The 24,201-nt window shown below is 38.9% G+C and overlaps 3 protein-coding genes across 5 annotated transcripts; all 3 read right to left on the minus strand.

Moving 5' to 3' along the window:
* Positions 1-4,002: 4,002 nt before the first annotated feature.
* LOC134814083 (symplekin-like) lies at positions 4,003-14,581 on the minus strand. The gene is made up of 23 exons (XM_063822090.1): positions 14,197-14,581; positions 13,663-13,816; positions 13,285-13,397; positions 12,884-12,986; positions 12,628-12,749; positions 12,187-12,384; positions 11,789-11,954; positions 11,499-11,590; positions 10,920-11,115; positions 10,447-10,573; positions 10,212-10,344; positions 9,820-9,952; positions 9,535-9,637; positions 9,202-9,365; positions 8,713-9,018; positions 8,492-8,609; positions 8,054-8,118; positions 7,594-7,756; positions 6,798-6,934; positions 6,273-6,436; positions 5,842-6,007; positions 4,890-5,011; positions 4,003-4,787 (listed from the first exon to the last, which is right to left on the minus strand). The coding sequence occupies exons 1-23, from the start codon at positions 14,233-14,235 to the stop codon at positions 4,479-4,481; spliced, it is 3,393 nt and encodes a 1,130-aa protein (XP_063678160.1). The 5' UTR covers positions 14,236-14,581; the 3' UTR covers positions 4,003-4,478.
* A 201-nt stretch (positions 14,582-14,782) lies between these two features.
* LOC134814084 (telomerase Cajal body protein 1-like) lies at positions 14,783-18,117 on the minus strand. 2 transcript variants are annotated; one of them, XM_063822091.1, is made up of 4 exons: positions 16,182-18,117; positions 15,832-16,027; positions 15,485-15,607; positions 14,783-15,255 (listed from the first exon to the last, which is right to left on the minus strand). In XM_063822091.1, the coding sequence occupies exons 1-4, from the start codon at positions 17,328-17,330 to the stop codon at positions 14,870-14,872; spliced, it is 1,854 nt and encodes a 617-aa protein (XP_063678161.1). In that variant the 5' UTR covers positions 17,331-18,117; the 3' UTR covers positions 14,783-14,869. The 2 variants fall into 2 exon arrangements, with proteins under 2 accessions (XP_063678161.1, XP_063678162.1); XM_063822092.1 differs by having other exon boundaries at positions 15,832-16,023; positions 16,178-17,354.
* Positions 18,118-18,470: 353 nt separating this feature from the next.
* LOC134813929 (26S proteasome non-ATPase regulatory subunit 7-like) lies at positions 18,471-21,731 on the minus strand. 2 transcript variants are annotated; one of them, XM_063821867.1, is made up of 7 exons: positions 21,570-21,731; positions 21,159-21,303; positions 20,811-20,958; positions 20,223-20,375; positions 19,845-20,036; positions 19,470-19,571; positions 18,471-19,111 (listed from the first exon to the last, which is right to left on the minus strand). In XM_063821867.1, exons 1-7 carry the CDS (start codon positions 21,712-21,714, stop codon positions 19,031-19,033), a joined length of 966 nt encoding a protein of 321 aa, XP_063677937.1. In that variant the 5' UTR covers positions 21,715-21,731; the 3' UTR covers positions 18,471-19,030. The 2 variants fall into 2 exon arrangements, with proteins under 2 accessions (XP_063677937.1, XP_063677936.1); XM_063821866.1 differs by having other exon boundaries at positions 19,458-19,571.
* Positions 21,732-24,201: the final 2,470 nt, after the last annotated feature.

Genomic DNA, 24,201 nt, shown 5'->3' on the forward strand with positions numbered 1-24,201 from the left:
TTGTTGGCGCGCGGCGCTGAACCAACCAAGTACATTATTAATTTCATCATGTACGTATCTGGTATCCCACTAGGCACTAATTGATAGCATATAATTATTATTTTGAGTTAGAAGTACTATCTTGCACAGATCCGTGTCAGGTTGCATAACCAATAAACATATGCAATATGGTTACATAGAAATATACAAGATTTTCAAATTCAATATAGAATTATATTAACTGGGCGGCGCTCGGCAGTCGGCATGTCACTTCGACATATTCGCATGTTTATGCATATACACTAAAGACTGGGCCGTCCCCAGGTTGTATGGAATATGATTAATACGCGCCATCACGGATCGGGAAATTGAGCGGCCATCCACAAAATTAAAGCGGCCGCATTTTTTGTTCTTGTTTAACGGCCGGTGAGCTCATTACTCGTAAAATATTTGTTCCAAATATAAATATTAGACGGCGCACGTCTTTGGTCTGGCTTTTACTAATTCGCTCGCCCAAAAATTTCGCGAGACTTTGGTTTTTATGGTTTGGCAGCCGTACAAAACGGTTTTACATAAACCCTAATCCCAACCATAACCCCGAAGCTAACCACAACGGCTCTTTCTAAATCGCTCGCCCAAAAATTTCACGTGACTTTGGTTTTTTTGGTTTTGCAGCCGCGTACAAAACGGTTTTACATAAACCCTAATCCCAACCCTAACCCTAACCATAACCCTGAAGCTATCCATAATCTTAACCACAACCCTAACCCTAACCCGAGCCCTAAATAATCGAATTCACGTTTTACTAGCCTGTCACGTGACCAAAACGGTTTTTTGCCCATAACTCTCCAGGGAAGCATTTTAACCCTACGTCATGGGGGTGATTCGGAATCAGCGTTCAAAAATACACCGATCTAGATCACTTTCATGCCTAAACTTAAAAGGCCTTTTCACAAGAATTTTCTTAAAATTTGGGCGAGCGATTCAGTAAGAGTAGGGGGTGCACCATAAAAATAAACTTGCTCGGATTTTAAAAATTTTTGTACCATTGTTTTCTAGAGACTGTGAGAATTTTCACAATACTGAATACCAAATTTGTCATACCTTTTTGGAAAGATCAGTGAGTTTCGCCTAGGTGCCATATTTGATGGTGCGCGGCTTTTGGAGCAAAATTAGCTGTAAAGTCGCGTAATTTGACCAAATTCGTTGATTTTTGTCGTATTATTTGGATATATCTTCAGTTTCTTAAATGAGATCATTCTGAAAATTGGCGACGGCCTTCCAATAGGGCTTTCACAACTGTCCGAAAAATTTGGTGGATATCGGAGTTGACATAGTGATCAAAATGGGGCAAAATACGCTGCTTTTAGCTGTAACATAATGTCTGATAGTCGGATATTCTTTAAACTTTTCGGACACCTTCCTTGTAAGTCTATGAGTAAGCTTACCAATTTTTGTTGCAATCGGAGGTCGGGAAGGATACTTAATATCTATTTGTTTGAAGAAAATTGTGCTGGCCGAAATTAGCGCTAAAAAACCATCCTACAGTCGGCACGCGCGGCTCACTGTCGATGGCGCACTACCTAGTAGGAGCGAACCACAACCCTAACCCGAGCCCTAAACAATCGAATTCATGTTTTACTAGCCTGTCACGTGACCGCAAAATGGTTTTTTGCCCATAACTCTCCCTGGAAGCATTTTTACCCTACTATACGTCATGTGGGGTGATTCGGAATCAGCGTCCAAAAATACACCAATTCAGATCAATTTCACACCCAAAGGGCCTTTTCACAAGAATTTTCTTAAAATTTGTTCGAGCGATTTATAAGTATACTAGGAGCGCTTTGGTCTTGGTAGGTTATTATAGGTTATATATATAAATGACAAACCTACATTTATATTTACAAATAATTTTTGTCTCTGCCGATTTTGTCATTTGTAGCGCGATGCACTTCTTCCTTAACTGGGCTGCACATCAAATAATGTTTCTCGCTAGATCTAATCGGCGAGATACACCACTGGGCCTCGCCGAGCTGTGGAGGATTGTCATCGTGAATCAACACTTGCCTCGGGCTAACAATAAGAAAGCGGCGCGCGCGCTACTTTTTCAATATCATGCACGCGTGTCCAGTGTCAGTGCGCAGTGCGCGTGACGTAATCATGTTCACTGATCGCACGCGTGAATTACAAGCTGAATTTAGCCATTATACATGGAGTCATGGACATGGCAACAGCATTAACAATTAATTTGCAAAGTTAAAAAGCTGTGATCTCTAATTTGGCCCAAAATCATACTTTTCAGGATAATTCAAAATCTACGTTGTCCCAAATTTTAATTGACGATATCAATTCATCGCAGCTCGGCGCGGCACAGTAGCGAATCTCCAATCTCGCTACAATCCCAAATTGTGCTCATGGGGAGCTAACTTTAGTTTTACCAGACGGACATTTTGGTAATCTTTTACACACTGAGTGGAGACTCTCACTTCGTCAACTACAATTCAAAATAAAAGACGGACATTTTGTTGAAAACCAGAACTTTCTCTCTTTTACTTCCGAAGTTAGACCCCTACCAGTAAGGTTTTTTTTAACCTGGGGACCTCAGGCTATCATGTTCATAAACATAGAGATTAGGCGGAATGACAGGCTGAGCGCGGCCCAGTAAGGTTTTCTGGGTTAACTTCGAAGAAATTTAGACGAGTAACTGGTAACATATCCGTCAAACAAGTTTAGGGGGAGGAACCCTTGCGTTAAGGTTCCAAAATTTTGAAAATAATTATCATTTCACTCGTATCTAAGTATCGGGGCTTTCGCCTCGAAACGAAAATGGTATGGGGGTCACGACGTGATACAGGCAACAGGAGGGGGGGGAAAGGCTGAAACCAGGTTTTCGATCAAACGCTGCCATTTGTAGTCAAACGTCGCTAAACACAATTATTATTAACCTCATGCATCATGACAGAGTTGCTCTCGTCCAATGAAATTGCTGTACTTTTTCATACGTTGTATGACCCGCCGCGCACGAAGTGCGCGGCTCCCCCTGTATCGTCGAAGACGATACAGTGAAGCGACAGTGGGAGTCACCACGTGATACAACTAATTCTGTCAAGGCTAGTTAGTACCCCGAACCGAGATATTATGTGCAATTTTGTTCATCGAGGTCTTTTTACTTAGTTATACTATAACTGTCACCAAGATGTAATCAGATCGAACGCAAAAATTAGATCGAACTGGTTTGATCTGGGAATTAGATCGAACGCTGGCGCGAGATACATATAGTTATACAAATACATTGAAAGCCGCGCCGCGCGTTCGATCTAATTCCTAGATCGAACCGGTTCGATCTAATTTCTGCGTTCGATCTAATTACATCTTGGTGACAGTAAGTATATAAAGTATCCACTATTCAACAGAATTAAGCTCATAGTCATAATTAACGGGTGATACTCGTATAATATCTGTTCCATATATTATGGAACGACGAGTCCAACTCAGCGCGCGTCCTGGTAGGTTGTAAACCTACAAGCTCATAACGCAACCAATTTTAGTCCAAACTGGATGTAAACTTCATGTACTAATCCAAAAACTTTAATAATAATATACTTTAATATGGCCATCCTCTCCCTAGCTCAGGGTTTATGTAAAACCGTATTGACCGACTGCAAAACCATAAAAACCAAAGTCACGTGATAGTTTTTGGTAGACGAGTATCATCCGTCAAGTGTCAAGGTTAGTGGAAAGCGTTTGAGGTCGTTCTGCATATATTACGCAAATTATCATTGAGCGGCAAACATGAATTTACCAAAACGTGATAACGTAGTACGTTAACAATAATATGTGACCTAATATGACTCGCTCAAAATCCAAGGAAGCTTTAAACTTTTGGAGTAGCACTGGTACGATTTACTTTTGACTTTTAAAGGGAACATCGTCCATCAATGATCAAATTCAAAAGGTATTATCTTCAGTAATTTTTCGATTTATTTATATTAGTCGCCAGCCGAGATTGGAAAAAATACATACTTTATGAATGAAATAAATAAATTTAATAAAATTATACCATTTCACCGGACAAATCTTTTGTCTTTGATAAATAATGAAACATAATTTAAGTATGAAACCAACCACTCCGAATAGAAAACAATCAAAGTACTCGAAAAGTCAAATCCTAAAAGATATACAATTGCATGGTGAAAACTGAAAAGCTCCTCTAGTCGTCCGAAACTCCTCCTATAATATCATAACTTTAAAATCTGACGACTATAAAAACTCGTCCGCTTGACCGATTTTATTTTCGAATCAACTTCTGTGCGACTGTGATTAACCTCAAGCTACGGTTGTCATGGTGACCGTGACATCTCAAATCACAGTTGTCGTGGTGTCCGTGACATCTCAAATCACAGTTGTCGTGGTGACCGTGACGGCGTGACATCTCAAATCACAGTTGTCATGGTGACCGTGACATCTCAAATAACAGTTGTCGTGGTGACCGTGATATCTCAAACCACAGTTGGTGTACCAGGTGGTGGGAGAAGAGGTGGGGCAGAAGGGGGCATGATACCCCCCTGAGGGGCTGAAGGGGGTATGATACCCCCCTGAGACACGATGGGCGCGAGGGAGCTGGGTGTGGGAGGTTTAGTGGGTGTGGAAGGGGTTGTAGGCAAGGTGGGGGTTGAGGGCTGTACCCGCGGAGTGAAGGGTGGAGGTGGCAGGGGCTGACCTATGTTGATTGGTTGTTGAACTGTGAGCGTAGCGTCAGGAGGTGGAGATTTTATCAGGAGGAGTACTTCTTTGTCGATCAGCGCTTTCTGAGGTGGAAAAGGTGTCTTGGAAACAAAATTATGGTTGGAGGAAATGGTAAGAATTATAAAAAGGAAGATGAAAATGTAAGTTGTAATTAGTTGTCTAACCTGCGATGCAGGTAGGTTCTGTACATGTTGAAGTAGGGGGTTATGGAGGGCAGGGTGGAGCTGGAACGCTTCCTTTAGACGAGATGCTGGCAGAGTTAACAACAAGCCGTGAGCCTGACTTCCTGAGGAGAGAGGGACTTTTTGAGAGGGGATGATTAGAGGAAACAAAACTTCGTTAAATGTTAATTTTTCAACATTAGAGTATATGCAGGATGACAATTGTTGTTGTTGTTGCTATTTTTATATTGCTTTGCAAGAGCTATAAATATAGGAGGGGGGGGGGGGGTGGTGGCAAAAGTCAGTATACGTACGTTGGGTCTTATACCACCGCCGTGTTTTATATTTGAGAGTTGTTGCTTTGCATACTGTACCATACTGTTCGAGGATTCCGTCCCTAAAATTTGAAAATTCGAATATTTTAGACCTCGCCCATTCAATATTAAGGCCCAATTAAATGTCTGGAAGGCTGCAAATTTACACATGCCAAGCACCTAAGTTTCTTAGAGAGTTGTGCGAGATGAAGATATATTTTTGACAGGCCCTATTAGGTAAGCCAATCACCTGATCACACGTAATGAATAAACTCGTTATGCTTCGTATCTCGGTCATCCGAGAAGCTAAAACTTTAATTTTTTCAGGACAAACATAATTCGAATGGCCAAACACAATTCAATAAAATTTGGCTCGATCCGACTATCCAAACGATAAAATAAATGCAAAAATGAACTTTCATTTGAAAAAAATCAACACGAATATTTTTTGATTTGACAAAATTCCTCGAACCAGTGGTGGTAGTAAGTCATACCAGAAAGAATAATTTCAATTGGGCACTCAGTGACTGAGCTATTAAGGCCAACGTATGGATACAGACTTTTGCCCCCCCCCCCCCCCCTGGCCCTGTAAAAATATTGAGTTATTGGTATAAACTTATCACACAAGATATAAGCATTACCTAACATAGCGCAACACTTAACAAATCCCCTCCAAACTTGCGCTTGTTTCCAAATCTGTTTAGAAACGAGTTTACCCAGGATGTTGAGAACGAAGCTTATCATTCTGGGCCACATGCTGATAGCCTGGATTACTGATCTCATGTACAGAAGAGGGATGGGTGATACCTGGAATTAATTTGCAATTACGTAACGTCATAGTACGTGGTGTGTGTGACGTCATAGCACGTGTGTGTGACGTCATAAAACCTGGAATTAATTTATACTGATTGCCTTTTTGTAAGTCTGAGAGTATAGTAGGCAGAATTGTTTAATTTATTTATTTTGTAGTACGGCTGCGAAAAACTCTAAATTTCAATAGAAATACACTGAAGGCTCGAAATTTGGAGGTCAGCTTTTCGCGGCTGCGGCCGAGAAACAACATTACACATACCTCCAGGAGCTGAGTCAGGACGATAGCCAGTACCTCGCTGGTGTAAATACCCTTCTCAGCAAAACAGAGGTTGGTTGCAGCTATCACCCCCTTCATGTCCTCTCCCTTACCCTCGATGTGGTGGAGGGCTATCAGGAGCTGAGCTGGGGTTATGGGTCCCGTACCTGAGGGAGATAGCAGGTGAAGTGTGACGTCATAGCACGTGGTGTGTGACGTCATAGCACGTGGTGTGTGACGTCATAGCACGTGGTGTGTGACGTCATATCACGTGGTGTGTGACGTCATATCACGTGGTGTGTGACGTCACATCACGTGGTGTGTGACTTCCTATCACGTGGTGTGTGACGTCATATCACGTGGTGTGTGACTTCCTATCACGTGGTGTGTGACGTCATATCACGTGGTGTTTGATAGCAGAACACATGGTATAAGATACAAATCACGTGGTGTAATATACAAATCACGTGGCGTAATATACAAATCACGTGGCGTAATATACAAATCACGTGATGCAGTGAGATTTACCTGATCCACCAGCCCTGTAAGGAGAAAGAATCCTTTTAAAGGCCTCCTTCACCACATTCGGGGTCTGCTTCAGTATTTTAGGAAGAAGGTCCTCCAACTGCTTCTGATCCAGACCGGGTAACACAGGTATCAGCATCCTGAAAAGGTGAATACAGTGAGCTATTACATTATACGATGTCTGCCTTTACTTTACGAGATTCCAGATATTTGGCAGGTTCCTTTCTCATTTAACCTTTTATCAATCAGATGAGTTGACAGTAGGAGATTGCATAAAAATCTCGAACTTGCAACCTTCCGAGACTGGGAGTTATACTCCTTCTCTCACAAAAAAGCATCAACCGATGCACGCTCCACCTACAGCAGGGTGTCAGAATTATTGGCGTGTTTGAAATTTTATGTGTATTTTATGATGAAATCAATATTTTTCGACGGGTTATAACTTTACGACCACTCATTCGCAGTGAGAGCTGGAAGACTCTGAAATGTTCTCCCCAAAATTGTCAATACTAAAAGACTTTGGCAAGCTTCAAGACATTACTTAGAAACTTCCTAAACACCCTTCCAGACAAGCCCCCTACTCCTGGATACAGTGCAGAAAACTCTAACTCGATAATCGACTGGTGCAGTCAAGAAGGTGGTCCGTAGATTGCGTGATGACCGTGAAGATGCCTACATCTAAACCTCTCAATAGGTTCAATAGGTTCAATAGGTTCAATAGGTTCAATAGGTTCAATCGGTTCAATAAACAAAAGGCTGATCACCAAATTATCGGTTAATTAATCAACTAATACCCCACCTGACGTCAGTCACCCTCTTAGCGTAGAGTCCCCTCACCATGGTAACCAGCTCTTTAGAAGGGGCCTCATTCTCCGTGAGGATGTGAAGAACACGTGTTACCAGGGTTTCAGAGCCTTTTGGACCACTTTCAATCAACTGTAGGATCTCTTTACTCTTCATACCTGTCATAGTTGTATGTTACGGTTTTCTAAATGTTGAACTATTTTAGTGAAATCAAGGAACCGTGTGCAGATAAAGTTTATCGAACTACATTAAAAAAGACAGTATTTATACTGATTCACTTTATTTTCCACCCCAAAACATGAACTTAACTGTTCTCATATATTTAACAAACAATATTTATAGTTGAAACTATCAAAATAGGTGATCGTATTTCGCTTGTTTCAATTGTGAACAAGAAATTTACCTAAGAATTAGGTAAATTATAAATGATGACTAACGAAAAGGTTAAAACTTACCAATCATGCTCACAGGAGTTTCTACCATTCTAAGGATTATTCTCTTGATCATACTGCTGCTTTCCCTGAAAGGTTTCAGTTTAGATTTAATAAAGTGTTGGAGTTCAAGATGCGCCCGTATGGATAAGAGAATTTGGAAGAATAACCATCAGAGTTAGGGTTTTTTTTTCTTCTAGTGAGTGTCAGAATAGATTTAGCCGTTTGCGTGATATTCGAATATCGTAGCTGTACAGTTTGTAAGAAACAAGAACTAGTATTAAAGATCAAGAACACCACTTATACTATGAAAATAATGAATCAAGCAACTAAAAAAACGCCATTATGATAACAATTGTATAATTATAGTATAATTACTAATTATATTATGTATTACTAACTATTATATATACATACTACATAGAATAATTACTAATTATGTAAAATTTCAGAATAATTTACCTGTACACCTCCGCAAGTCCGTGGATCATGCGAGGTTTGAGCGGGAGCAGGGCGAGGAACAGATGCAAACAAGATCTGATACTCTCCTCCGTCCACTGGGAATCCTTATCATACGGTCCTGGGGCAAACAACCAATCAGGATGCAGTTTAATTGTCACGTGGCTTAACACCGACCAAGTAGGAGCTAATATTTTAGTCACGTGACAAGCTAAAAATGAAACCTGGTGGTAGCTCAGTGTCCTCAGCACTACACGCGTGAGTGGGATTCTCCGCGATCAGTCTCGTCAGTATTGTAGTAGCAAAATCCTCCAGCGGCATAGCAAGCCCCGAGATACCAAACAAGTCCTTGCACCTTTCGATGGCAAGATCCCTGATCTTCTCGTTGGTGTTCATGGTGAGTCCCAGGAGCACGTCCAGCATTTGGGTCCGCAGGTTGGACCGTCTGAGGAGGAGTTCGTACAGGGTGGATATACCGACCTCCTGCCAGTCCGCGTTCTCGCAGAACGACTTTATCATAGTCATTGCACCTGTTCAGTAACAGCTGATTAGTTATTCCAAACACAAAGATAGTTACTTCAATGATCGTTCTCAAATGACGCCACGATGGAAAAAGGTTGCTTTTTTCCCATTTATTTGAATGAGAAAAATGAAATCATTTTTGAAAGAGAATATAAGTCGTTTCTGAATAAAACTAAGTTGTGTTCACCTACCCTCAGTAATCTCTGGACACTCCAGCAGAATCCTGGTAAACAGCCTGTCTCCCGGATCCAGCTTCCTGTAAAGACCGTGCAGCACATATTGTAAACACTGCTCATATCCATAGCTGTCTGGAGTTAGACCTCTCCACACGTAACCTTGTTCTAGCACATACTCCCTGAGCGTTGTTGTTAGCGGTCACGTGGTGTTATCGTTCACGTGGTGTTAGCGGTCACGTGATGTTAGCGGTCACGTGGTGTTAGCGGTCACGTGTTACCGGTAATATTAATTAAAAATCAAGGTTTGTCAGTAAAAAGTTCAAAAAATATTGGTCATAAGTTTATTACCTGTATAACCAAGCTATGATGATATCAGCTCTTGCTCGCATATCTTCTAAAGCAAACGATATGAACGCTCTTCTAAAATCTTTACCAAACTGGGTGACAAGACCTAAGGTGGGAAAAGTGGTAAATATCAAGAAATAATCGTATCTTGATTGTCCATTATAACGCTACCAAAAACAACAAAAAGTTTTAAAATTTCACCTTAATTCTCAATAATAAGTTGTTATTAAATAATTATAAGTTATTATTAAATAATTATAATTAAAAAGTTTCAATGAAATAACTTACCAACAATAAGTTTGTGTCTAATCGCAGTTGTCTGAGCACAGTCGTTCTCAGCGTTCCTCTCCGCTTGGAACAACCTCCGGAGTGACTTCCGGGAACTACTCTCAAGTTCCTCCGTCTTCAGTGGCTTACACACCTGACACGTGCGATTGTAGTGAACATGTGGTAAACACGTGGTAAACACGTGGTGAACACGTGGTAAACACGTGGTAAACACGTGATGATCACGTGATGAAATATGTGCCACGGCTTATCTCGTGAAGTTAGAGGAAATTTAAAGTTAAACAATATCAAATCAAAGAAAAATGAATCACGTCGTTTTGCTGAAACCCAAAAATTCAACCAGGTTAATCGGTCTCCTTTTCTAAAAAGACTGATCAGCTGTAAAAACTCACGTCGTCAATGTTGAAAGGTTTGATATTTTTCCTGGTAGATGACCTGGAATGGTCCTCTGGGTCCAGATTAAAGTGTTTCGTTATCATCTGTTCTGTAATCTTAGCATGCACTTCCTCCTCGATACTCTGCAACCTTGAACAGAAGTTTCAGTCAATGTTTTCAAGCAGTAACTTATGTTATTTCATGCATTGGAAAAATGTTGTCAAAACTGATTTAACCTTTTTTGAGTCTCACCTAGGATCTTTAGTTTTAACTTCGCTCTGAGGCACAGTGGCTTCAGGTACCGCGACAGTGATCCCTATCTGGGCTGATATCTGTGCGGCCAGCATGCGGGCTAGATGCTGGATCTGTGTTTTCGTTCCTAGAATAATTAAATACAGGATTATTTAATTATATACAATGTGATTCTTTGATATAATCACGCAACCAGCTACCAAAGCTTACTAATACTTATTAATGATATATATATATATCATTAATAAGTATATAACATTATAAATTTATATTGGAGGACTTCGCCGCTTCGACGCGCCGCGCGAACTAGCATTCTTGCTTCGCTGCTTGCTTCGTTGCTCTGCTTCGCAGAGCAACGATCTCGATGGGTTGACATCGTCAACCAAAAATTTATATAGTATTATAAATCAATTACACTTTTCAAATGGTTGAACGTATTTTACAGGTCCACAAAATAACCCTTCTCATCGTACCTGCAGCAGCTATGGGGGTATAAGCGCTATTAAAATGAGGAGGAATAGAACTAGGCAGCTCCATCAACCCTATCAGGACCAGCTCAGTTGCCATTTCCGGGGTCAGCTTCTCCGCTATAACGTTAGCTAACTTGTCAGAGTCGTGTTCTACTAATTGAGGCGGGGGACGTTCCTCTTCGTCCTCTTCGTCAACTTTCTGAGGGGGGTTTAACTTTATTTATCCTGCTTAACAAACGTTGATATATGTATGGTGTCCAGAAAAGGAGACCGAGTGACTTCTGTTATTGTAGTGCGATGCACTACTGGGCCGCGCATCAAATAATTTTTCTCGCAACCACCGATCTTCGGTAGATCGGCGAGATGCACCACTGGGCCACGCCGAGCTGCGAAGGATTGATATCGTGAATCAACTTCTGCTCTGTGTGTAGGTATCGTCCACAAATGAGACATGGACATTGGAGTGATGTGAGGGCCGTGAATCTTTATTAGATCCGAGAATTTAATGACTTCCTAACTTGCAACGAGTACAAAATTAACTCTCTGAGATTTTCTAGTTAGGCACAACTAAAATTCACATACTTTTCGTTTACTCTTTTGTTTTTCTAAATCTCCGTCATCTGATAATCTCTTGGTGCTCTCTGTTGTTATCTTTGGTCGAATACGTTCAATTTCTGTGGAAAGATAATGTTGGTTAGAAAATAAACGCCTTAAAAATCACAACTTTGTACATGCTTATCTTTTGTTTTTGACTGTCATGAAGCTACCTTGCCTTCGACAAAAAACACGTAGAACACGTGAACAATTCGTGTCAGTATTAGAAAGTTAGAAACGGAAGAAAAAACGTGAGATAAGATAACAATATTAATAACCTGAAGAGGTAGCCCCGAGATCGCTGAGCAAGCCAGCGAGTCTAGCAGTGAAGGGGCTGGGTATCTTGAACAAGTTGGTGGCGTGTAACTTCAACTGTTTCCTTACGCTGGATACTTGTGACTTGCTAAGAGTGGGGGGAAGGTTGGCGTGCAGTGACTCGAATACCTGGAGGAGTGCCAAGTGTCAGAAAAGACATAGTTACGAGAAGAGTTAAAATGATTAATCCGATTTTTAAACCGGCAGATACGGTTTAACTATCAAGATAAGCATTCATCCGCAACCCGTAAATACTAAATAAGTGTAAGTTTTTATCTAAACTGTAGAGAATAAAATACATTAACGACAGTCAAGTTCAGTATAAAATACCTGAACGACAGTCTAGTAGAGTATAAAATACCTGAACAACAGGTCCGAGATAGTTAGGTCTCTGTTTAGCCACGTTAGTAAGACTCCCAATGCTCGTCATCAGGTTCATGGGTGTGATGGTTTGTGTAGTGGTGAAGTTAACCAGAGACTGGAATGCTACTCCTCCCTCGGCTTTAAGCGAGGAGGAGTCTAGAGTAACGTGATCAGGAGGGATGAGGTTTATACATACCTGGGATTTATAATTACTATAACTACTATAATTGAGAGAAGTTTAAACAGACTTTCTGTCGGGATTTCTGATCGAATATTCAAAACTAGGTGCCCAAAAATACTGATCAAGTGGATCGCAGATTGAAGAGCAAACGCTCGCACAGTATGTAGGTTCTAAAAACAAAAAGACCAATAAACATTTGTAAAACGGTAAGAATGTACGATAGGGTTGGACGTGACGTCACCACAACATAAACCTCACCTCAGACCCATCCTCAGGAGGGTTAGGATGTAAACTCTGACAGAGAACTAAGACTTCTATAAACTTTATAGCGTGGGTCCGGATACCCTCGTTTTCTGCGTCCAGTGCTTCCAGGATAAAACCTGCAGAGGATTGGAATCATCAAGTTGTGTATTGCACTGAAATTGATTGCAACCCAATCTGATAGTTTTATGATACCAATAACAGTAGGATTGATGTTCAAAGATATGTTAGCAGATTTATTAAAATTGTTAACCTTTAAGATGTGAGAGATGGACCCAGGCCTCTGTCATGTCTTGTGGTATTTTCCTCTGTGGCACTTGCCACAACAACATGTCTCGGTAAAGTGCTGTTATAACCTGAGAGGAAGGAAGGAGAGGGTAAGTTGTAGCAGCACAATACAAATTAGGGCGGCAAATTACTCTAACCTAACAAAAGCGTGTAAACTATATTATATAACTTTATTCAAATCAAAAATAGAACATAAATGAACATCTTAAAGATCTGATAAGTAGCCAGAAAAAAAGAAATACTGATACACAAGCTATAACAATTTCTTCAATCCCGCTCTATCAGAGGCTAAAAGTCTTAAATTGTACAAATCGTCTGTATTTACAAATGGAATATATATAAGACGAACAGATAACAACTAAAAACCTGAATAACACGCCGTTCTACTTGGAGGTTGGGATCTGATAACAGGGTTACTATAGTGTCAATACATTTGGGGAGGAGTAACATGTCTTTTCTGCAAACTTCTTCTATAAAACCTGATCAATGTACCGTGTGAGGTAATCGGTGACAAACTAGAGTTTAAATAGTAATGCTCACAGGAAATCGCTGAAATGCCGTCTGCCATATCGTTCCATTGAGCATGTCATATTATAGTAGATATTGTTATACTAGAGTTGTAATACTTTCAACACTACTGTATATTAAGTAATTTGAGGAAGCCATTCATCGCAGTCCGATAGATTCACCTCATCTAAATATTGAAACAGATTCCCCAAATTAAAGTAGGTATTACAATCTCACCTAATACAAACTTCCTAACGTCAGCACTGGAATCCCTGTGGAACTGCATGATCTCCAACAACATGTTATCCAATAACACTGGGTCTTTGTTTATCAGGAGCTCCTGAACATTTCTTAAACATTGCAGCTTTCCCGCGTTGTCTGTTAAACTCGCCTGTAAGAGTGAGGTTATGTCAAGAATTTAATTAGGGACTGTTTATGAACTATGGAGGTTTTAGACCAGTTATAGCTTCGTTGTGCAGATATCAACTAAAGAATATAATGAGCTTGTTTTTAGTTGCTTATTTTTTAATCAGGTGAGAGAGACACGTCATGGCGTCATCATCACAGTTTTTAAAAAGAGAGGCTGGGCCATGATAGCCCACAAGAGGATAGCATTGAGATGCTCTGCCTACCTCTAGAGTGTGGCAATCATCACAGTGTACTAATATTGTTTATTTTTTCACAGAAATATCAAATATAGGGACACCAGGGTAACCAATATCCATCCATCCTTACATAATACTAACTTTAGTAAATAATAAGATAATTAACCTGGTTGAGTAATTTGATGATCTGATCTTCAGTAGACATGACTGCAAGTTTCTTTCTTTTATATCTTTTACTGTCGGGGAACTTGTAGCTACATTTCTTGTTCAATTAACATGTCCATGCTACATACTGTAAATAAGGATATGAGATTTCACCAAGAACTTAACAAATCTTTTCTTGATTTTTGGGTATATTTTTGTAAGCGATTAATAAAATGTCTGATCATCTACGATAAGGTCAAAACGTTGTATTTTTGAAAACAAGGAGTCAGAGCAGTTAGATATTTGCAGAATATATTGATTTGTCAGACAAATTGGCACATTCAGTTCAGGTACAAATCATGAAATGGAATACCAGAACGCACAGATAAGAGACGATTCAAGAAGATAAAACAAAAGCGGGTAACACGCGTATATAGTTCCAGAAACCATCGATCCATAAAAACGCGCGTGTTATTGCAGCCAAGAGTATTCGAATCATAACTTTGTCTTCGCGCGTTACGCGTACAAAATACCACAAGTGCGACTGACTGACTTCAGAGCCAATGACTACCACGCAAAATTGGTCATATGATGAAAAATACAAAGTGTTAGCTCAATTGTTAAAAATCAAAACATAAAACGAATCAAATGTCTCCGCAAAAGTAACTTTACAGAACTCTGAATTGATTTTAGTCTCAAAAAGACCAAATTTTCAGTGAATTTTCCTCGGTCTCAGAATCCTCAATATGAAAATGTCTCCTACCGGATGCTGTTGCCAGTAGTCCCCAATACGGATGAAAAGAAACACCATTAACCGTATCAGTATGTGCCTCAAACCTCAACTCAGACATACCATCATCCTCTTGGTTGACCACCGATTGTTCACCCGACAAGTCGAATAAAAGCACAGTACCATCATGGTTACCTGTTGCCAGCATTGACTCTGATTTGTTAATATCAAACTGAATCCGTTGGTTGGTCTGCACATCACGGTGGTATGTGTGGAGTACTGATCCGTTGTAACGAGTATCAAAACAGTATATCTCTCCTTCCATCCTACTACCACAGTAGAGTCTGTTACCTGTTAGATACACAGTTATGAATTAACTGTTTGTGATATTTTATGAGTCAACAAGCACGCGAAGAAGTTAAATTATAAATCAATGTTATTGCTTTATTGAGAAAATTTCGCGAATAACTGATAACGAGTACATTTTAACACAGGAACAAAAAATAGCGAATGGAACCAACTGTTACACATCAAAGATAAGGGTGATAAAGTAAGAAAATAAGATAAGAAAATAACGTACCGTCTTTACTAAACTGGATCTGTGTAACACCGTGTTGTGGCCCGTAGAACGGCATCAGAACCCCCTTTATCTGTGAGGAGTAGAGTCCAACTGTACTGTTATAACATCCTGCTCCAAACAGCCCTGGATTGTTTTAATACCTTAATAACTTAATTATGTTTATTTCAGTGGGTTGTATAAAATGTTTCAAGCTCGTTTCTTGAGTCTTACAGCAAAGAAAACTCGAGTAATTAACCACCATGATCTGATATTTATCAGATTATAATGAGCGAAGTAACAATACTTCACGTGGAATACTAGAGCCAAATTTGTAAAATCAGCGGTTTAAAACATAACAAAACTCTCACCATCAACAGTTGGATGAGCTGCAACAGTTGACACAATACTGTTATTGTTCTGATGTTGTAGATCTCCCACAGGTATCACCGTGCAGTCCCGTCCAGGGCGGGTCGCGTCAAACACTCTCACGTGTTTACAATATCCGCCGAGTAGTTTGTCACGTGATAGGTAGCACACAGAGAAAGCTGATAACAGAACTTCTACCTGTAGATTGTAGATGGGGTGTTAGTGATCTATGGTAGCTGGAGGCTTAACATACCAGGTTGTGATTAACAGATGGTATTAATTTAGCAAAATCAACTTTTGTAAAAGTATAAAATAATCTCTGAGTTTTAGCTGGTTGATTAATTGAACTCACATTATTAAAAGCAGTAAAAGAAGCAAGAGTAGCCCCAGTAAACGCGTTAACAAGCTGCACAGGGCTATCTTTACACGACACCGCAAAGTTACAGTTACCAGCAGACAAATGGTCGATCTCAGGGTTCCACTCCACATCATACGGAACATTAGCGGCGGAATGCTGCGCTGTAGGGTGTTGCTCCACTGTGGTGGTTATGTCGGGTATGTTAAATATGCGAACTATTTTATCTCGTGAGCACGTGAGAAGAGCTAGACCATCGGGTGACCATTTACAGCCTTTCAGGTAGTTGTTGGGTGTGCTGGAGAAGAGTTTAGAGGTTGTTTTGGTGAGAGTGGGTTGGGTGAATTTGTGGGGGCAGGGCCGTTTGGTCGTGTGGAGAGACTCAGGGGTTGGGGCTTTTTTAACTTGTTGCAGTGTTTTTTCAGGAGTTGGAGCTTTATCCTTCTGATGTACTGTAAAATCATCAGGTAAAATCCTTTTTTTGAAAGAGGTAGTGTTCAGGACGCTTAAGCTGTTGGAACAATCCATTTCATTGGTATTATTTACTGAGTTTTCATCATTGTTTTTATTAGTCGCCAGTGTGCCTTTGCTGTCATCAGTTATCGAGCCTAAGAGAAATGATAGACTGTTTTGAAATCGCCTTGTTTTGGTTACGTCGCGGATACGACGTTTCTTAGCTGGAGCAGGTGCTCCTTTTGAAGGAGCGATGGCAGGAGCAGGTACTTCTTTTAAAGGAGAAGTGGCAGGAGCAGGTACTCCTTTTGAAGGAACTTCATCTACATGACTGAACGGTTGTTTTAAAGGAGACGCTGACTTCTCTCTTAAAGAGGACGATTCATTGCTTACACTGTTTGCTTGAGGTGAAGAAGTGTTTCCATCAGGAGCTAATATTGAACTCAAAGACCTAATTATATAGGGGTTAACCCTAACTGAGCTGTTATCTATAACTTGTGAGGAGGTGTTATCTACAATAACTTGCGAGGGGGTGTTATCTACAATAACTTGCGAGGAGTCGTTGTTAGATACGACATGTGCAGGAATAGCTGGTCCTATAAAGGTGTCCTCAACTGCTGGGGGAGAGGTCTCCTGAGAAACATGGGATTTGAGGGAGAGATTTAGTTGGACCTCCTCTAGATCTACTGTCATTTTCCTGGGGATTCAGGGGGTCATAATCCTGGGGATTCAGGGGTTTTATAGAATGTTAGGAATTCTGAATTTTCCCTAACTTCGGGACAGAATAACAACAAATAACAGTATCAATTATTGAAACAGCTGTAATATATCAAAGTGCAAAGAACTAGTGAAATTATCAGATGGAAAGTCTAGAAAATTCCATCTTTAATCATCTGAGTCACACAAAATGTTCGTCACTTACAAAAACGTTCACATAATTCAAACAAACTGAACACTGTCCCAGCCCCAAATTTATTTAATTTCTGGAATGTTCTGCATCTTTCTAGCGAACATTCGAGAAAACTGAAGTGTTTATAAATATGATTGTATTAAACCACATTCCATAGCTCATAACAAATTAACAGTTTTAGAAATTTCACCGATCAAGGAAATTCACCAGGGGATAACTTGAAAATCCCTACGTACAAAAAGCATCTCTCACATTTCTCCCTCGAAATTGTAACTCATTTTTGACCGTCAAAATGTCTGTCCTCGAAAGATACCCTAAAGTTTTCATCATCCACCTTTTCAAGAGGCACAATCCTGGTCCTAACCTCAAAAGCCATCTGATCAGCTCTTTTTATCAACTTCTCAATAATCTCTGGATCTGTTTCGTCTGCTTGAAGTTGGAATTCTGAGCGGACAGCATTGCGGTAGTCTGCAAATGTCAGGTAGTTGTCTTGAAACGCGATGAAGCCCGCACGGAGCAGTTTTCTGTAGGAACCAAGGACTTGTGCTCTGGTGCAAGCCATTGTGAGCTAGAGGTAGGAGGGGATTTTAATTAGTTTGTTTTTTAAATGGTAAAATTTAACATTCATTTAATCATTTTAATGTTAATAATGCGTGAGTAGAACGATTATGGTTATCTTTAGTATACTTTGCCTGTCAATGAAATAGAATTGCTCTACTAAAATTTTAGTCATGACCAGTTAGCTTCAGCTTAATAATGTGGCAAGGCCCTTAAATAATTAATGAATTGATAGTTTTTTGCGTGACAGTTCAATTGGTTTGATTAATAATTTGGATGATATATTTTGATCGATGTATTAGTGATCAATCAAGCAATTAATCAATCCTAAATGAAATGAAGTTAGAACGAAGAGGAAGAATACATCCAACTTGAATTGTAACAACAACTGTAACAACAACTGAATATGTACAAATACTAATAAAGTAAATATTAACGTACACCAACTCATTTAGAGGACATCTTTTATATTTCGAATCAATCAATCTTTTATGACAATCGGCTTTTTATAACATCTTGGATTAAAGCACAATGGACTCATTCTAATGTATTCTAATTTAAAGAAGGGTAAAATCCACCTTCTTTAGTCTATTTTATGATTTCTTATCATGTATTAGAATTCTCAAGAAAAAACCTTGCTCATGAACGATCAAATAAAGGGAATTAAATTTATCGGAGAGTCGAGCATTTCCCTACAACAACATGTCGATATACAGTAACACATTATTTTAATATTTGTATAATCATAAAGGGAAATATGTGTGGAAGTTTACTAATTAATTACTAATCAATTACTAATCAATTATTAATTAATTACTAATTAATTAGTGGTCCCTAATACAAATAGTCGTACAAATAGCCAGCCAGGGCCTGAGTGTCCTCCAGTACTACGTCAAATAAACCCACCAAACTTTATAAAAAGTCTTTAGGATTTGACCTCTTTCTTATTGGAATCCTCTTTCGTGTCCTTTTCTTTTTCTTCCTTATCTTCTTTCTCCACTTCAATCTGTAATAGAATGTTAATGCTGTTCATACAAGTTACAACAAGTCTTCATGTCATGTAGCCTGGGTTTGGACAGGCTATAATATAGGCTATAATATGTCATTACCATATATAGACAACAGACAACAAATTCCAAGAGGTGAGCAAATTCTCCCTCATATTTAGACTTAAACAGTTATAAAATCATCGATAGATAGATACGAATACTCATGTGGGAAAGTGAACCAGTTCTTTTGTTCTGACACGTCATGACAGAGATACTGGGTTCTGATTGGTCAATACTGAAAGCTGATTGGATAATCACAGTGACGTCCCAAAAAACACATTAAATTAGTAAACCCTGATTTACCATATTCTGTACCTTCTTGCTGCCCTCCTTCTCAGCAGCTCTATTTGTAGTTTTGTTGTTAATAAGAGAGTGCAGTGCTATTACTGCTCGGATTATTGAGGCTGTGTACATCACCTGGGGTGTTTCGGGTATTATTACCATGATAAACCAACATAATCGTTACTGTTTTGAGCTGTGTTATATCTTTATATTATGTTTGTTACGTTCTCAAGTAATCAACAAATCATGAGGTCTGATCGTCATCTTCTTACAGCGTTCGATGTCTGTGTGAAGGTAAATTGGTGATATCCTCTGGATCAGGCAGATATAAAAATAATCAACAAATCGTCTTTATAAATTTATTAGATATGATTTGTATTTTGTTTCAATTGTCTTAATTCTAATTACCAAGTTCTGATCGTTTGTCTTGACAGTGAACGCCTTCATGAGATCCGGAACATTAAGGTTAGGGAGGAGGTTAAACACGTCCTGTAGCTGGTAGATAATAGGGTGGTTGACGGGCAGTTTACCGTCTGATACTTGAGTAAGATAAACGGAGATGTCTTGTAGTTTACTGTGCAGGGACTTCAGTGCTACTACCTGGGAGGGAGGGAGGGTTAGAGTGGGAAAAAGTGAGAGATAGAGGGGGAAGTTGGAGATAGTGGGTTCTGATAAATGATAATCATGCTCATTTTGATCCACTGTAATGTAATAAAAACAGAAAGCAGTACTGTAATAAAAACAGAAAGCAGTCCTATATTTAGTAAAATAACTAGTCATGGATACCTGAGTGGTGAGATGCTGGGAGAGAGTACCGACGGTGGTATCCTTGATATCCCTCAACAAGTGCTCCACTCCCACCTCCTCTGCTTCCTCTGCTCCTATCTCACTCTTTACGTGATCAAAGGTACGGGTTGTGGGTGTCCCGTCATCGTGTACCTGTGTTGTGCAGTGTAACAGTGTGTTACAGTGTAACGAGTGTAACAGTGTTACAGCGTGACAGTGTAACAGCGTGACAGTGTAACAGTGTGTTACAGTGTAACAGTGTTACAGCGTGACAGTGTAACAGTGTTACAGCGTGACAGTATAACAGCGTGACAGTGTAACAGTGTGATAGTGTAACAGCGTGACAGTGTGATAGTGTAACAGTGTGTTACAGTGTTACAGTATTACAGTGTGTAACAGTGTGTTACAGTGTGTAAGTGATAGGGAGTAAATGGGATGGAGTAGAACAGAAGAGCACCGCAAGTGAGATAACATAACATTAACAAGATTATTAATTTTAATAATAGGAAATAATTGAAACAAAAAATCTTTTTTTGAAAATGTTCGCAACTTTAATTATTTAGACTAACTAAATATTTAGACTCTCACCTCTTCTACAGCAATGTAAGCATCAGTAGGCAGGCCCAGATCTTTAGGTTTAGCATCAATAATAACCAGGACACTGTCAGCGCAGTATTTCTTGATAATCTCGTTTATCTTTATGTCGTTAGGGTGCAGCTTGGGTCCGGTGTGGTACCTGAGACAGGAGGAATTTGATGAACATTCCTCCAACTGGATTTGTTACATGAATACAAAGTGATCACTGGAATTAATTTAGGGAATAGACCCTCGCTCAAATTTGCGAAGGTTCTACGATGAAGTCGTTGAAAAGTCAGATAAAACGACGATCCACAATACTACTTCATAGGATACTCAGCTAAAATACAATAAACATACCATCCCACAATCTTCTCCTTAGCATTGACTTTCTTGAACATAGCGTACATTGACTCCAGGTAGTCGTGGTCCAGGAAGTACACATCCGGATCTCTTTCGTCCTCGTCGAAAGGAACTGCAAAACTGTTTGACACGTCCAGAACACCTGGAATGGGTGGAATTTATATTTCTAGACATTGGGTCGGTATCAGATGAGAATGAATGTAATGACTAGTTTTCAAAGTTGCTCCATAGAAAACAAGGGAAAAAACAAAAAATGATAACAACAAAACATCGGAATGAGACAACGGAATTTGCAATCGAAAGTTATAATAAAACTTTAAAAAGCATTCGAAAATTCAATAAACCAGCGTTTCCGGTGTCTTAGACTTGCTACTTAAATAGTTATAGTAGTTAGTACACGTTCCTTACCTTTGTGACGAGACCCCAGCAGAATACCAACAACACGTTTCTGACTGCTGACCTTGTCAATTCTGTTGTAATGATCCACCACACTGAGCAAGACTAAGGGGTGAACCACCACGGTCTCTATTGGCATCGGCGCTGGTGTTGTCATTATCGAGCTACTGTGTGGTAATAATTAGTTAGTGGTTATTTAATTGAATTATAATGATAATAATAATATTTTTACTCTGTATATAATATAAGAGTTTAGTGTGCGTACATAACTTAATACTGTTTATATAACTTTATTATAACAATATCTGCTTATTTGAGAGTTCAATAGAGCTTTTGTTCGAGCAAGGGCAGTAAGGTCCAATTTATGATGTAGCTCTTTTAAAGAGATCAATAAAATAAAGTTCAGGATGTCGAGTATTTCAGCTTAATCAAATGTAAGGAAATACGTTCAATCATTTATATCATTTATTAGAGTTTTTTGACATTGACTTTCTTCGTCAATAATAGAATACTGTTCAAATAATTTAAGTTTTGAGAGCTTCATCTAAATCTGAATATTAATGAGAGCAAGTATCATTTCCGTGCAAACTTAAGTTTGCGATAAAAAGTTAAAAACAGAAAGCTCTTATAAATAAAACAATCAGCCGATCCAAGCAGATAAAAACACTTCTTCAATAATTCCTTGAACAACAGTTCTCATTTCTCGAGGGGAGCGTAGTTAAGGAGCTTATCAATAAGGTTAACATGTGACAGTAACATTCTCCTGCAACAATACCTCCGGAGTCCTAGTGTGTCCATTACGTCACTGTGGTAGTGGTGTTAAATTCAGGTGGAATTAAAAAGGGGTTCGATCAGAAGTCTTCTTTAAAGTACAGTTATACTCCGATTTACCGCGGAGTTTGGGAGAAAGGAAAAAGCCACGGTAAATTGGGGTTTGCGTTAAATCGGAGTTTTGATTGTTTAAATTGTGTTAATAAGCCCTATTTGGGGAGAGGAAATGGCCGCGGTAAATTAAATCGGGGTTTGCAGTAAATCGGGGTTTTACTGTATCAAGAAAATGACACAGTTCTGTAAAATAAAAGAATAAATGTATTCTAAATACTTACGCTTCAGGGTAATCAGCTTGAAGGAGGGCCAGGTAAGTTTCGTATTTATTACCCACAACCTTGCCGCACGTGAAACAACGCACCGGGATTATCATTATCCTATTATAATTAGTCGAATTAGCACGAGGATTAATATTATTATCCTAATATAATTAGTAATAATACTGCCTCCGATATTATTTAATTATCATTAAATTTTAAGGTTTAAATTTGCAGATGTCAGCTCAAACCTTAATAATCATCGAAAGTTGTAACATGAAAAAAAGTACTACACAGGTTGAAATGAAATAATAATTTGCTGATTAGCGACAATCAATTACAACAATTTTATTAAAAAAATGTATGTGTTTCATAAAAATTAAAATAGGCGAAAACTGAAATCTTGCCAAATTAAACAAAAAATCAACATGTTTAAAAGTAAAATAAGTAAATAATTTAAATTGTGCAAAATTTAATCAAAAATCGTAATGCTATTATCAAAAAGAGAAATCATATAAAACCAAAACCAAGACAAAAAGATTAAATTATTCATAAAAAAATAGGCTGGTTTGCTATAATCCAATCAGTTGTCTAATCAATTTAATTTAATAATCACAATCAATTTAATTTAATAATAATAATAAATTGAAGTTTCAAAACACCACTATTAAGATAAACTTATACTCAGCAGTGTTTAATCTAATCATCCCAGAAACTATCATGATAAAAGTGAGGACTGCTATTGTATACTTGAAAATATATCGTTCATACTAAAATCAGAGAGTGAAGCTTAAAATTAAACTAACGCTAAAATCTAAATATAGGCCAAAATTAGTCATTGATAATTTTTTTCAAGTTCATGCTGAGATAATTTGAATAAGAAAGTTTTCAGAAATGCCAAAAAAAAATACTAAAAAGGATTCCAGGGATTCAGCTGATGTGATCGTAGTAGGCAGACGGTTGTATATCTTTGGAGCCACCTCTGAGAAGCTTCGCTCACCAAACTTAGAGTTAAACGATGGAACCATAAGTTTGAATGTGTGACCATGATGAGTGTACCGAAACACGTCTTGAATATACGTTGGAGCGAACACTAATAATGACTTGTGACAGCAGTAATGTTTTGACAAATTGTAAGAAAATAAAATAAATTTTTAAAAAATCTTTTTGTGAATAATACGACCAATGTCTTCCAATGTTACAATCCATCTTTAGCAAGGTCTAGATTAACAGGTACATTGTATCATGCTCTTGACACCCTTACTCTAATCGTCTACCCACTTCCGTCCTGGGGGCACCTGAGGTCCTTCGTAGGAATTCAAACGAATAATCGTCATTTCAGTTTCATCCGTTTCATCAACAGATGACAACTTCATTGCAGCTATAGGATCGGTGTAGAAAGGAATGTGTTTGCCACCTTTAAAAGTTCCGTAGACAACATGTCCTGAAGATGGTCTACCTGGATTAGCCTTTGGATCACAGTGTACAAATACTCCGTCTTTATCAACTACAATTTGGGAGATACATTTTTTTCTGTTATGGTTACCACATTCAAAGCG

Source organism: Bolinopsis microptera, chromosome 4 (genome assembly GCF_026151205.1).
Source record: "Bolinopsis microptera isolate Bmic1 chromosome 4, MBARI_Bmic_1.0, whole genome shotgun sequence".
Taxonomy (NCBI): domain Eukaryota; kingdom Metazoa; phylum Ctenophora; class Tentaculata; order Lobata; family Bolinopsidae; genus Bolinopsis; species Bolinopsis microptera.

Excerpts from the sequence above, each read along its gene's own strand:
- LOC134814083 (XM_063822090.1), bottom strand. The coding sequence starts at position 14,235 with ATGTCTACTGAAGATCAGATCATCAAATTACTCAACCAG. Across the intron at positions 13,817-14,196 it reads TCATCAAATTACTCAACCAG|GCGAGTTTAACAGACAACGC; the intron begins GTTAATTATCTT and ends TCACTCTTACAG. Across the intron at positions 8,119-8,491 it reads GGACTTGCGGAGGTGTACAG|GGAAAGCAGCAGTATGATCA; the intron begins GTAAATTATTCT and ends GAAACCTTTCAG.
- LOC134814084 (XM_063822091.1), bottom strand. The coding sequence starts at position 17,330 with ATGACAGTAGATCTAGAGGAGGTCCAACTAAATCTCTCCCTCAAATCC. Across the intron at positions 16,028-16,181 it reads CTTTTACTGCTTTTAATAAT|GTAGAAGTTCTGTTATCAGC; the intron begins GTGAGTTCAATT and ends TACAATCTACAG. Across the intron at positions 15,256-15,484 it reads GATCCAGTTTAGTAAAGACG|GTAACAGACTCTACTGTGGT; the intron begins GTACGTTATTTT and ends TGTATCTAACAG.
- LOC134813929 (XM_063821866.1), bottom strand. The coding sequence starts at position 21,714 with ATGACAACACCAGCGCCGATGCCAATAGAGACCGTGGTGGTTCACCCC. Across the intron at positions 21,304-21,569 it reads GCTGGGGTCTCGTCACAAAG|GTGTTCTGGACGTGTCAAAC; the intron begins GTAAGGAACGTG and ends CACCCATTCCAG. Across the intron at positions 19,572-19,844 it reads AGACAAACGATCAGAACTTG|GTGATGTACACAGCCTCAAT; the intron begins GTAATTAGAATT and ends GAAACACCCCAG.